The 13578-nt window shown below is 42.3% G+C and overlaps 1 protein-coding gene and 1 non-coding gene across 4 annotated transcripts in view; both read right to left on the minus strand.

The window, feature by feature from the left end:
• Nucleotides 1–859: 859 nt before the first annotated feature.
• AP1G1 (adaptor related protein complex 1 subunit gamma 1) overlaps nt 860–13578 on the minus strand; it is a 35535-nt gene continuing 22816 nt past the window's right edge. For 2 of the 3 annotated variants that reach the window (XM_069027328.1, XM_069027329.1), the window contains exons 12-23: nt 10815–10955; nt 10484–10538; nt 9275–9397; nt 8876–8965; nt 8249–8376; nt 7544–7648; nt 6921–7062; nt 6174–6300; nt 5629–5724; nt 5230–5390; nt 4149–4247; nt 860–2109 (exon numbers count right to left, since the gene is read on the minus strand). In XM_069027328.1, coding sequence (XP_068883429.1) covers nt 2008–2109; nt 4149–4247; nt 5230–5390; nt 5629–5724; nt 6174–6300; nt 6921–7062; nt 7544–7648; nt 8249–8376; nt 8876–8965; nt 9275–9397; nt 10484–10538; nt 10815–10955 — 1369 coding nt within the window. In that variant the 3' untranslated portion in view covers nt 860–2007. The remainder of the gene's footprint in view (nt 2110–4148; nt 4248–5229; nt 5391–5628; nt 5725–6173; nt 6301–6920; nt 7063–7543; nt 7649–8248; nt 8377–8875; nt 8966–9274; nt 9398–10483; nt 10539–10814; nt 10956–13578) is intronic. The other variant, XM_069027330.1, reaches the window with a different exon arrangement.
• Nucleotides 12295–12381, minus strand: LOC138117266 (small nucleolar RNA SNORD71). The gene has a single exon (XR_011154598.1). It is a non-coding gene; the product is annotated as a small nucleolar RNA SNORD71 (small nucleolar RNA).

Consider the following 13578-nt stretch of genomic DNA (forward strand, 5'->3'; position numbering starts at 1 on the left):
AGGCTGTATCTCACCACTGATAGCCAAGGCATGACCCTACCACAACCCAAAGTTAATTTTAAGGAAATCATGCATTGTTCTTCTAGATTTTATAACCCTATGCTGATTCCAGTTCCAGGAGAAAAAAGTTCTTTGATAATCCGAAGGCCCAAACCAGTTCAATCAGTAAGGTAGCAAAAATGCCCTCCAAGAGAAGATAAATTTACTCCACTACACATGGAGCAGCACTTAAATCAGTGACACAGTCAGTCCCACATTATATTGCTTAATGCAGTTAAGACCAGACCAGACTGAACAACTCTTAGGGGCCTCTTGCTCCCAATTCAAAGGCAGAATTGGTCTTCAGTTTTCCTGAAGTACACTGTGGACCACTCTTGCAATATTTTTGGCAAGCTCTGGAGCCCAGCATCAGCACTTCTGTGGACACAAAAAGCGATGTCTAAGCTTGCCCTCAGAGCACTCAATGAACTGAAAGACCTAGAACAGAACTGAAGCAGAAGTGCTCAACCTTCAGCTCACCAGCACACTCACAAATGAAAATCTAAGATCTATCCTAAGGTATATCCTGAAGAGCACTGAACATCTGAACAGTTTGTCAAACTGCTTTCATCTGTCTTACATATCACCTCCAAGAGACTGCCCAGAACTGCACCACCTCCCAAGAGTTCCCACAGTGACATCCCTGAACGAAGCTTTCTGCGAGCTCAGAAGGGTACCAGACCTCGCATCTTTGGACCCAAATACTCAAACAACTGGCTTCCATTCAAAACACAGTTTAGTTACTTTCAGTCTGAACCTGAACTGGCTCATTATTCTGAAAGGGGAACAAGGATCAACTAAGTAAAAAAATGGGAAAAGGTCTCTTTAAACTGCATGGTCTTTATTTCAGTGCCAATATTACAGATACAACACAAATATCCCAGTCAGAAGTAACTCAAATGGAACCCAGGGGGTCTGCTACAGGCTCTGGAAATCAAATTGGGGAGAAGTTCTGGAATAACCAAGAAGAGCAACTTTGCAGCATAGTCTCTGATGAGACTCCCAGCAGGAGCAAAGCCCTTGCCCAAAAACTGATCTACAAAATTCAGTGTGTCTTTTCTACCCATAAACCACAACTAACAGGTTGAAAGACTTTGAAACCATATGTGGTAGAAAACCAGCTGCTCATTTTATCGCTACATCTCTCATACCTCACTTCACTTTCTGGGGAAGCTACAGAAGACTCTATGAATCTGCATGGCTGTAGCTACTGATCGAAAGAAAGAAAATTCAGGTGTAAAGTCTTCATTTCCAAGTACAGCACCAAAGCAATTTTACCAACTCTTACCAGCACCTCTTCTCCTGCACTGTGTCCCAGGTTTACAGGTGAACTCCAAAGGTTCTTGTTCTTGGTATGCATCACATAACTAAGAAGTGGGTGTATACAATAATGCACTGAATAGGTCATAAGAAGCCTCCAGCCCCTTAAGACCTAGGGGGATACAAGAAGAAAGAGGCAGAGCAGCCTGACATTACCCAAGACCCCATCTGAGTCCCAGATGAAAATGTCTGAAGGAATCCTGCTAAAAATGAACGACAACACGCCTTACCCACCCCAAGGAAAAAAAGACAGCAGAAAGAAGGAGCAACTGCTCACTTGCTGCAGAGAGAAGAAAGTTTCCCTGCTAGAAATTCCAGACTTCTCTTCCAACCAGGCTGTGTTCCTTTTTGAGGGGGAAGGAGGGTGGGGAAGGGAAGAAGGGAATGTTGCTTCTGGCTGTGAATGCATGTGTGAGGGAGTGCACAGTAGCCTCCACAAGCTGCCAGCCTCATCAGCAGAGGAGAGGAGATTAGTCTTAACAGATATGCTTCAAAGTCAGCAATCACTTCAGGAAAATTCCTCCTCATCAGCAGGTCTCATTTGTTCCCCATGCCCATGGTGCAGTTTGGGGGATTGCCAAGGATCACAACCTTCTTCCCAGAGTTCTTTTGATTGGGTGGGATGAGAATAAGAATGGTGCCAGAGCCTCATTGCCAAGACTGAGGGGGGAAGTTGTTGACTTCTGCTAGATCCTGCATTGCTGAGCCCTTGTGATTATATGTCAACTTGATCCGCATCCGTAGTTGTTGCTACAAGAGAAAAGGGGGGAACAAACAAACACACACAAAACAAATTCAGGTCTTTATTAAAGGTCAGAGACTCCCACCTCATCCACTTCCCCTACCCCACCCCATGAATACTCAACACAGACCCTTCCTGACCACAAGACCTTGCTGGGAATAGGCGCAGGGTGAGCTATGACACTGAAGATAAATGCTCAGTCTGGTAGGACATCAATTGGTCACTGTAGTTCTCAGATCAGGTACAAGCTCTTAGAAAAGTTGTAGCACAGCTTCTACCCACATCTGTCTCTGCACTGGCCCTGCTCTTGCAAGCACTGAGGTCCTTAAATACAAAATTAACTGCCTTCAAATTCTGGTTAACAACAGAAGAAAGCAGGAGGCAGATCTGCACTGTCTGATGCACTGCACTCGGGCTTGCAGGGAGAGATGGGCTGTCCATTCAGTGCAGCAGTCTGGAAACTTCAAGTACTGCACAGCTCAGCAGCACCGTGAAGGACATAGCCTATGAAAGACTGGAAACAGAATCTCCAAGAACATTCCCTTCTGCTGTAAGTAAATGATGGAATAGCTCAGAAGTCACTTTACACTGTCATTTGGCTGTCACCCAGATACTAGGTGGCCCTTAAAAACAGCTAGAGTACAGCATGCTCCAGCCAGCTTCTCTGTTCTCCTTTCTCTCAAAAAACCCAAAAATGAAAAGCCAAAAGTTGACCATTTCTGTCTCTTTTCTCCATACCTACAGGCAAATACACAAAAGGGACAGCAGAGGGAAGAAAGGAAGACAATGACTGCTTCAACCAGGCTCAGGATAAATAAGTTATGCTGAATGACTAATAGATCAACATCGTCACTTTTTGGTTTATTTGGTGTTTTGGAAAACTAGCCATTAGTTTCAATCCAGCACGATGGCACTATTTTGCACCTCTGTACTCTGAAGTGTTCCTAGGAGTTGTGGTGTTCCTACAAGAAAGCATGCCACTACCCTAGGTGTGTTTCACCTTGTGGGTCCCATTCTAGCACATTACTGGAAAACACCTAAATCCTCCAAGGTTCAGAAAATAACTTTCAAGGTGATCTATAGCACCACAGAGAACCTAGTATCAGATGTATATAAGACAGAGAATAATTAGTCTTGTGGCTTAGTATAGGCAGAGGTGAGCAGACTACATGGAAACAGAGATGCATGGAAACCACAAAAACTATGCACTAGAAGACTACCATTCAGTGAAACTTGGGATGAAACCTGTGATTTTCTTTTTTTCTGACTTGCAAATCAGTCTAGCAGCAACACTTTACATCTAGAGCAGTACATTAAGTGTTAACCTATGAAAAACTTCAGATGTTTTAAGTTCCTAGAATCATTTAACATCATAAGGCTGTCTCAAAAGAAGAAATGTGATCTCAATTTTGCTTTTCTTTCTGATGCCATCTGAGCACTTGCAAACCCTCTTAAGGAGGACATGTGGGCCACATCCCTCCCTCCCCTCAAGTCTGTTGTGTCCATGTCTTGAAGCCTGTCTCTGAAGGCTGTAAAACAAATGGAATTATAATTACACCACACCTAAAGATTCTTTCCATCAACCATTTAAAACTACACTCATCACATTAAAAACAAGTGACACCACTTGACAGACCATTTTAAGAATATGGACCAAGCTACTTTTTTGTGTAACAAACATTTCAAGTAACACCGCTGCAGATAGCAAGAACAAGTGTTGAGTATCTTTATATATCAAGATGCTTGCTTTCCAAACATCACTTTTACAACACATAGAAACACTAGACTGAGCTCCTCTGGAAAGGCCATTTGAAAACTTCACCACCACTGCGATGCAAGACATGAATGAATGCAAGGTAGCCAAGCTGTTACACTGTTTTAGCAGTAAAACCAAACAGAAGGCCAAACCTGTGTCCAGAACCTCCTGAGTTTTTCGTAACTTCTTCCTAACTCTAACTCCCTACCTCTCATCACAGATGCATCCCTGTGCCACTAAATGAATGATTACAAGACACTATCTTCAACAATTCTTCTTGGAATCACTCACCTTCTGTGGATTCAGAACTTTAATAACCTGTGTGATGGTCCCAGAGTTAAATGCAGGGATGACACTGCTGCTGGGAGACAGAAGCTGCAGCTGGAATGTCTGAAAACAGGGCAAAAAGAAAACAATTTGATGTGTAAGCAAGTACGAAGTGACTTGTTTGCACTGAAAGAACGCAAGGGACATTAAAAGTTTGGTTTCTGGCCCTTAAAAATCAGTTCTTGAATTCCCTATCTTGTTGTTCCCTAAGAACAACACATTCACTGGCCCATCTGCTTTCTTTGCAAGTAGGATCCAGGAAACACAAATCATAGGAGGTAAGGGCCTACTGCAGTGTACCAAGATCAGCAGAGATGCTCTTTCATGCGTTGCACTTAGAGGAACAGTCAGCACACCTGTGACTTCAGGAGGCCTGTTCTTTCCCTAATTCCTTCCTATGGTAGGTGTAAAAGCTACCTGAATGCAAGTTAGAGGAATACTAATTCCTAGAAGTGAACGTACTTTCTTAAATTTCGAGAGCATTCCAGTCACATGCTGCTTCAATAGTCCGCTCTGCTAAAAACTATGCAATATGTCTCCCACCTTTTGTGCTGCAGCTGAGTGCAAAGGGAAACAATTAATTTCTTTAAATGAGGACTGCCATTAATCACCATATTGTGACTCATTTAAACTTTTATAAGCAACTAATGGCTTCAAAAGATTTTTTCTTTCATGTATTCATAGCTCCAAAGAACATGATATATTTTATTAGAAATTAAGAATAAAGGGTATGATTAGTGTCTTCAAAATACTGGTTTTGACCCAAATGGTCTTTTGCTTGAGGTTTAGCAATTTTTCTAGAAAGTGGTGATTTCAAAACATGATTTTGTCAAAGCAGAAGTGGTCCAATTTGACTGGAATCTGTGTTCTATTGCATCTATACTTTCAGACTGGCAAGAGATGACCCAACTGGGCACTAAAAGATCCTTGTAACAGTTCTCAGCCTTGCTGACCTTGCAAATTTCTATCTATATGAAAGCAGCAATCAGGAAGTGTTTGCAACTGGCCTTCAACTTCTCACTGTAGTTGCCCTAAGTGGCTCTACCTTTGGTACTGCAGCTTGGAAAACAAAATCTGTCATATCCAGCTCTGTGCTGTTGGAGGCCTGTATCGTGATTACAGTGACACTAGGGTTGGTGTTCGACCTCTCAAAGGTGAAGTCAATCTTCAGCCCATTCTTGTTGTATGCAGTAATGGAGGGGATTCCTGTAGGAAACAAAAAAGCAGCAGACCTACAGAATCTGGAGATCACTCTCAACATCGTAGTATGCATGTACTCTACCCCAGACTCTTCTGAAAATTAAACACACCCCGTTGTGCTCCAGTATCTATGCCACACTTTCAAATTGCCTCCTTTTTTTTTTTTTTTTCCTTTACTATTCCTTGTTTCCCCTTCTAGTTGGGTGTTGGGGCACTTTAGGCAAAGGATTTACATGTCCCTAACCTGCAGCAATATCATTGAAGAGAGGCTGAGATGTAAGTCCATCGAGCAGGAACGGAGGCTGTGCTATCTGGGGTGCAGGGGCAGATACTGGAGAACCTACAAGAAATGTTGAAGGATTAATACTTTGCTGTCAGGAAATGAAGAGTAATTACTCCTTTGCCAAAGACTGACTGCTGCACATTGTATTTCTCTACACGAAGCTCTATAAAACACCTGTGTTGTCATCTTCCCCTTCTTTGCTTTCAAGAACTGGCTCCTCTTGCACTAGCAAGCATTCAAATGGAATTGATTCCTCACATCTCACAGTCCTCTCTGGAAAGGCTCACAGCATTCCCAGACTCAGGTGTGAAAATGCTCAAGTCTCAGCAGCTAATCATACAGAATCAACCTGTGACTTCATTCCCTGACTCCCACCTGTATGCTAATATGGATCTTGCTAAGAGTAAGTGTAAAAACTAGGACTTAAAAGACAACAAAGAAGTAGCCCACCCTCATCCCATCCCAGGGATGAGAATGTAGACTTGTAAGAAATGCAGCCTGCTCACCTGTTAGGTTGAGGTCTCCCAGGAGGTCAAGCAGCTCCCCACCAGCAGAGGCTGGCTTGCTTGTAGGTGCAGTGGGAATTACTGGTGTTATATCACTTCCCCCCAACAAGTCCAATAAATCATTTGCCTAATGAGAGAGTGGATGTAATACTTACATATATTCAACTTTCTGCTACTTTCCCTTGCAAATGCAGTGTGTTCTATTTGTTCTCAAACGGAAGACCACCAGAGTTAATGGCCAGTTAGAGGGGTTCTTAGTTTCACTGCGATCCCATGCCCCACAAGAAATCTAGTTTTCATGCTTGAGGGACCAGAGAGATAGGGAAGGACTGAGTTCATGCACACTAAAGACAGATTGGGGTATCACAGAATATTCTGAGTTGGAAGGGACCCACAAGAATTACTGAGTCCAACTCTAAAGTGAATAGCCCACATCAAATGCATGACCTTGGCATTAATAGTACCATAACCAACTGAGATAATCCCACCCTGCTCCTGAGCGGCCTACAGTGATCTGTCCCACACACTGTTCTGGACACTGTTCTGTCCAGGTAAACAGTAATGAGTATTTTGGACCAAACCACTACAACACTAGAGCCATCAGAGCAGAGCAATGATACAATCATCACCAGTCAGAAACAGCAAAGAAGCAGAGAGGGCGAGGGAGATGGTCTCAGCTTTCTGTTGGCACTGGCTGAAATGTGGTCTGACAGGCAGTGGAATTTATCCTGGGTCAGTTTCTGTTACCTGGTTAGTGGGCTGCAATCCAGAGGGTGGAGGTTTGGTTTCCAGTACTGCTGTCTCTGTCTCTCCATTGGTCTGTACAATCTCAGCAGGGCCATTTGTGGTGACTTTCTCCATTACTGGCATTCTCTCAAGCAGTGCTGGCCTGAAAGAAGCTGACATAGTTACACTGTGCCATCTTCCTGGATCCCAATCCAAATACTTAGACATTCAAGAGCTGATATATACATGACAACCTGCCTTTTCCCTTGAGCTCCTATGCAGGGGAACTGTAAGACTGCATGACAGTTTGAGGTGGTCAGAAGCAATCCCTGGCATTCTGTGCCAGTGTAAACACACTAGTTGATAGTGAAAAGACAAACAAGCCCTCCTGTCTCCTGCTTCCCCCAGCTCAGGCTCAAAGCAGGACAAAAGCTTTGGCAGAGAGAGTCTCTGATCACAGAACAGTATCACAGGATACATTAAGTCCTTAAAACACTCACTAATAACCCTGTAGAAGGGGAAGGACTCTAGATCCTCTGTAACCCTACCAAAAATCACCGAAGTTCTTACAGCAGAGTGTCACCCACAGGACATCAGAGCAGATAATGATTCTTTTCAAACACCAAAATTCTATCAGCACTTACCTCATGTGATCATATTTCTTGAAAAGTGCGTTATATTCCACAGCTCTCTGCTGTAGCTCCACATCAATGCTGCTGCCATAGATGGAAACCACCTTCTTAATGCGACTGTTGGGGGGCAAGGGAAAACAAAACCACCATGAAACTAGCAGCAATAAGCAAGAGATTAGCATCTGTCATCCCCAAGATGCTACCTAGTCTCTGTTCAACAGGAGTCCCATGTAACTTGTGCAAAACAGGAGTCTGTGCAGTATCCATGTAACATCCATATATGAACTGTCCCTTCACAACAGCATCAGCAAGTGATTAATACACCACCTTAGGGTATAGCATAAAAAAGCTCAACTACCCACATTGAGAAGCCTCCAACAGGAAACAAGGCTATTTTTCTATCCATCATCCAAAAAAGGAACCAGAAAGAACAGTCCACTGAAAGTAAGGACTTCTCTTCCCCATAAGTAGTTTTGAAGAAACAGCAACATAGATTAAGTCCCCACACAGCACAGGGCATCCATAGAGAAAACAGTACCCCCAACAGACATCTTCCAGCCTGTGAGCAAAGGAGGACTGTAAAAGCCAACAAATAACAGGATTACTCTTGTAAACCACAGAAGCAGAACATGTTCAAGGAATACTCCTACTGAAGACAACTGATGTTGGTATATTTGCAACAAAGCCTTGTCCAGTATACCACCAATGGGAACTCACTTGACAGTGCAGGTAAACCTTGTGGAAAGCTTCATGATGGCAGTGAGAGCATAGCCTCGTGTCACAGATGCAGACATATTAGATATCAGGACGCTTTCTAAAATATCAAGAACTTCATCCTCTGTTACCTGAAAAGGTACAGAGAGATTAGGCTAAGACAGAGGGGAGCTTACAGCAAGCCTTCCAGAGCATAAAAACCTGCCTCTTGCCTAATGGCTATGCCACACCTCCTCTGCAACTCTGAGCCTGTAGCATTGTGTTCAGAGCATGTGAGACATGCATCCAGGTGGAGATCCCATGGTATGAGTTTTAAAATACAGTTCTAATTTGTTTCACACATTGAAGAGCAGGTTTATCACTGAAATACACTGCCAAGACCCCAGCATATTTCTTACGAGTCAGTTAGCACTGAAACCACACCACTCTGCCAGTTGTAGAAGCACTCCACACAGCCAGTGTTTACACAGTCCATGCCTGCAGCAGGGGAAGGAGATTCCTGTCCAGGGTCCACTACCACCATGGACATCAGTGCTAGGGAACTGCTGAAAGCACTCCCTTCACCTAGCCAGCATCAAGTGGGTCCAGCCTCAGCCAGGTGTACAGTTGCTGTTCCTTCCCAAGCTATACCTGTATTGGTTCCTCCTCTTCACACTGACCAGACACCAGAAGATCTCCATACTCTCCTATGCACCAGGAGGCAACTTGCACCAGGGGTTGCTGTTGGAAGAAAAACCAGAGAAGGCTCAAGATATAAATGGCTGCCTGTATGATAAATGAAACCATCTCCTTTTCTAAGATCAAGCTTAGCCTTCCACAGCAGAAGAAAGAGGAGTATCTGATTTGATCAAGAATTCCATAAGAGAATTGGAGAAACTAAAAAGAACATGAACTTACAGAAGACATGCCTGCTCAGCAATCTCTCTCTTGGAGCCAGACAATGTGATGTTGGCTCACTCTGAGATCTCAGTAAACGTGTAATTATTGCAGTACAATAAAGAAACTGAAGCTGGCCACATTTGGTTTTACCTGGGAGTAATCTCCAAGGATGGCTTTGTAGAGTCTCTGCACAGTGTACGCATGCATCTCCACACTATTAGTTATTAACTGGATCAGATTGGGAACAGCATCATCACGAACATAACTTCCTGCCTACAAGAACAATTGTTAGGTTTTACTAAGGACGTTCTTAAGTAACACTCAGCAGCTATGACACCCTTCACAAAACCACCTAATGTGCATGGAAATAAAAATCAACTTTCTCATCCATGAGCACTTTATGGTTGATTTTAAGCAACCTCAAGGGGGCAGAAGTACAGGACAGCACATTTACCAACAAATAAAACTATACTCAGAAATCCACACTACAGATACCCCAAAACTGCAAGAGGATAGAATGCAGAAATGAATACAACTTTATAAGTGGTTTATCTCACAGACAAGAAAAGGCAATTACTTTACTGAAGAAAGTCATCTGCGAGCAATTCTCACAGCAAACCTTCCAATGGAAGTGAATTCTCACTTTAGACGAATCTACTTCTCTCTGTTTCAGGGTGACAAAATGGCACCCCCAGGCAGACTTACCTTTTGATGAACTTCTCAAATTTGAACACTAATACTGGTAAATCTCTTCTCGCTCCTTTGCCTGAGAGAACACACTGCCTACCCAAGTTATCAAGATCTCTTCCCTCAGTTGCCAAAACACTACTCCAGTTCCACCTCAGCTATGATGTTTATAGACAAATTCAAGTAGATAAAGAGCAATAATTAAACCCAAAGAAGGTGAACAAGAAGGCTGTTGATACAGTTTTATTAGCAAGTTTTGATAAACTCAACTTGGACTAATTCCAAGAAAACTCCTTCACCCCCTTTCTCTTTGCAAGTCACTTAAGGCTGCATTCACTCTCCTCTGAAAGCACTGTATATTGGAAACAGACAGTACAAGAGTTGTCTTTAGAAAGTGATGTGATTACTGCAGTAGACACACTGTTACACACTGTTACCCGTGTGTGCTTCTGAAATAGTACAGTTCTTCTAAAAAACCACTCAGTGATCCAAGGCAGCCAGTCAAAAACATGTAAACTCAGTAAACGTGACTATCATAAGTACACTTCCTCTCTGTATTTTAGCACTCGTTATCTGCCAGCCTTTAGAACCATCTTCAACTTGATGGTGAGTAACTTCCTACAGACAAGAAAATTTTATGCAGTCACACACAAGAGAGGCAATTTCACTTACCGTTGTTAGGACTCTCATAATTGTGTCTATGTGCCAGCGCTTGGAAGGAGCATATCTGACAAAATTAAGAAAAGCAGTTAGAGCAATAACTGCCAGTCTTTAACACCAGCAAGAAACCCACCATCATCAGAACCTCCCCTTTCAGTTACTTCCTGGCCCACCAATGCTGAGGGAGGGCTACAACTGACAAACCACACATAAATCAGTGAACAGAGAAGAAATGAATCAACACATTCTCTCTTGGGAGCAAGCAGGGAGAGAAACAACACACAAGGTTGTTTACAATCCCAAGGATGTACCAAAAATTATTAGTAAGTAAACAACTCCATACTTTTCAGCTGCAAGAAATATTCCGGATGCACAGTCTGCCTTGAACTCTGGTTCACAGGAATCTAGGAAATACAGTAACTCCTTCATCATTCCACGGACATTGTTCCCATTAACAAGAGCAAAACTCAGTTCCATTGCACGCCTAGGGCAAGAGACAAAAAACCAATCAAGTAACTTCACCTAGTGAAGGAAGAAAAAACCCCCAAATCCAGCTACAGAAATGCAGTTACCTTTTAATTGAGATCAATACTTACTAATCCTGTGAGAACAGCCCTCCACATTTAATGTGTCAGTATTTTCTTGTTCATAGGCAGACAATAAACATCCACCCCCCAAAAATTAAGGGGGAGCGGGGCTATGGGGTGTTCTAGAAATATCTATCCATACATTAAAGATAGCTTAAGGCTAGCAATATCTTTCAGCAACCAGAGTCCATCAGGATTAAAAGTCTGACTGTCCAAGTGTAATCGAATGCTGGTCATTTCTGACACAAAACTGTAACAACTAAACCATGCCACAACATGCTTTCTCCAGCTGGAGAGGTCCAGCACAGACCCATTTCCAATTCCATATATTGGAGATTCAAACGCAGTAGAGATTTAAAATATTAACTGATAAGCTTTACTGTATCCTGTTGGATAAACTACGTAAGACTACTAGAACCCAAAGTTACCCTGGTGTTGTTTATTTCTCCTCATCGCAGACATGCTGACACCAGAACTAGTCAGAGTACTAGCTCCTTGCCATTCCTTTTTGTGCACATTGAGAGCTCAGAGGCTACACCCTGGCCCTTCTACTTGAAGCTTCTGTAGTTGATTCTAGCACAGGTCTCTCGTTCTTCTGACATTTTTTGGATGAAGACTATCAACTTCAAATTTGATTGATTTCTGCACAACTCTGCAACAGCTTTTTACCCAACTAAAACCCAGGGACTGAGAAAATAGAGGTATTCAGAATTAGGGTGGAGATAACAAACTAAATTGTTACCTTTTAACATTTAAATCTGTTTAGTTGATGACCTATACCATTATTAGAACTGTTTCCATCTCTCCAACTAGTTCCCAACTCCTTACACCTGACCCTACTGGGTTACAAGTTTTCCATGTTTATGTTTAAAATTTCAGTCACTTTATAGCAGACATATCAATACTGCAGCTGCACAGGAGAACACTGTAGTGTTAATACCAGGCATTTATCTCAGCTCCTATTGCTTACCTTCAGTCATATCACGTTTCATTTCTGTCACAAAGCTCTTAATCATGTAGTTTGATCAAATGAAGCAGACAAAAAGAATTAAATGGCAACGCCATTCTGAATTACACTACATGGACCAAAGACTAACTGCACCAGTTACAAGATAATGAGCAGAGTCCATGCTTCAGATAACCAAAACTAGGTATCATGTCTTTCCCCCAAGTCCTTGAAGCTTGCTACCTGGGACTCTGACATATATCCAGTCAATATAACGCTTCAACGAAGACAGTGCATTGTCAGCAGCACGAGTGTCAGCATGGCAACATCGTGCTCTGCTGATGGATCACTCAAAGGCTTCATCCTCCAACAGCACTCAGACATGAAGCTCAGTTGTTTGTAGCATACCCTTGTTTTCTTAGCAGGCACCAATAAAATGTTTTCGTTTCCTTCTACTCAAAACCTAGATGAGGTTTTGCTGTTCCACAACCTAGTCCCATGCTGGCTCTGACACCAAACAGCAACAGCAGCCTGCCTTGTTTAGCACTTAAAATACAAATTTGTGGTTTGGGATAGATTGCAACTGTAAAAATAGATTACATGATACCCATTACATAGCAGTTAAATATAAGCTTCAGAAGCAAGTCAAATCCCATTTCTTTCCTATTTTACACATATGAGTCTGAGTGGTGCTGTTGAAAAAAAATCTAGATCTGATTCAAAGATGGGTATAAGTTTGAAGAATGCCTATCAGAACAAGGATCTGTAGTGTATCTAATCAGTTTGAGTAGATGGAAAAAAGAGGTTGAACAATTCTGAAGGTATATTCATGTGATGAGTGCTCAATGAAATTCTGGCCTGTAGCAGAGAGATTTTACAAAATGCAACAGGAAAAAGGCTGCTGTCCCCATCACTGCATGCTGTATGCTGCATTGAGCTCAGACCTTTCCTTGTAACCCAGTTACAGAAAGAGTAATGAGGAGGAGGAGAGTTCTGAAAAAAAGAACAAGGAATCAACAGGCTGAAAGACTCAGTTTAGAACAGCAGCTTTCCATATAGGCTGGGCAAAAGTGAGACCGAACAGTTCAAGTATTTCCACGAGTGACAGAAACAGGAGAAAGTTACTATAATGACTAAAAGGAACATAACTGAAGTAATGAGAAGAAACTGGAAGAAATTAAGACTGAGTAAAAGACAAAAAGTATTTCTGTAGTGAGAAATAAGGTTGCAAGCTTTCCCATTGCCCAGAGAAGCAGCAACACACCACTATTAAATGACAAATGAACACCAAGAATGATAAAAGGATGGGGTTTGTAAACAAATTGTTCGAGCAATCAAGTCTGAATTCTACCACTCCCTAATACATCTAAGAATACATTATTTGGATGACTTAACACTGCTTCAAGACAATATGGCACTGCCTGAAAGGAAAACAATGTGGAGCATATCAGAGTACGTTTGACCACAATCATAGGGCACAGCAGCTTTCCATCTCACTGAGAGCACACAAATCTAATCTCCACTGATATCGCACTTCGGAAAAATTCAGACAAACAGAATTTATTTTTTCCCCA

The sequence above is a fragment of the Aphelocoma coerulescens genome, chromosome 11 (genome assembly GCF_041296385.1).
Source record: "Aphelocoma coerulescens isolate FSJ_1873_10779 chromosome 11, UR_Acoe_1.0, whole genome shotgun sequence".
NCBI classification, from domain to species: Eukaryota; Metazoa; Chordata; class Aves; order Passeriformes; family Corvidae; genus Aphelocoma; species Aphelocoma coerulescens.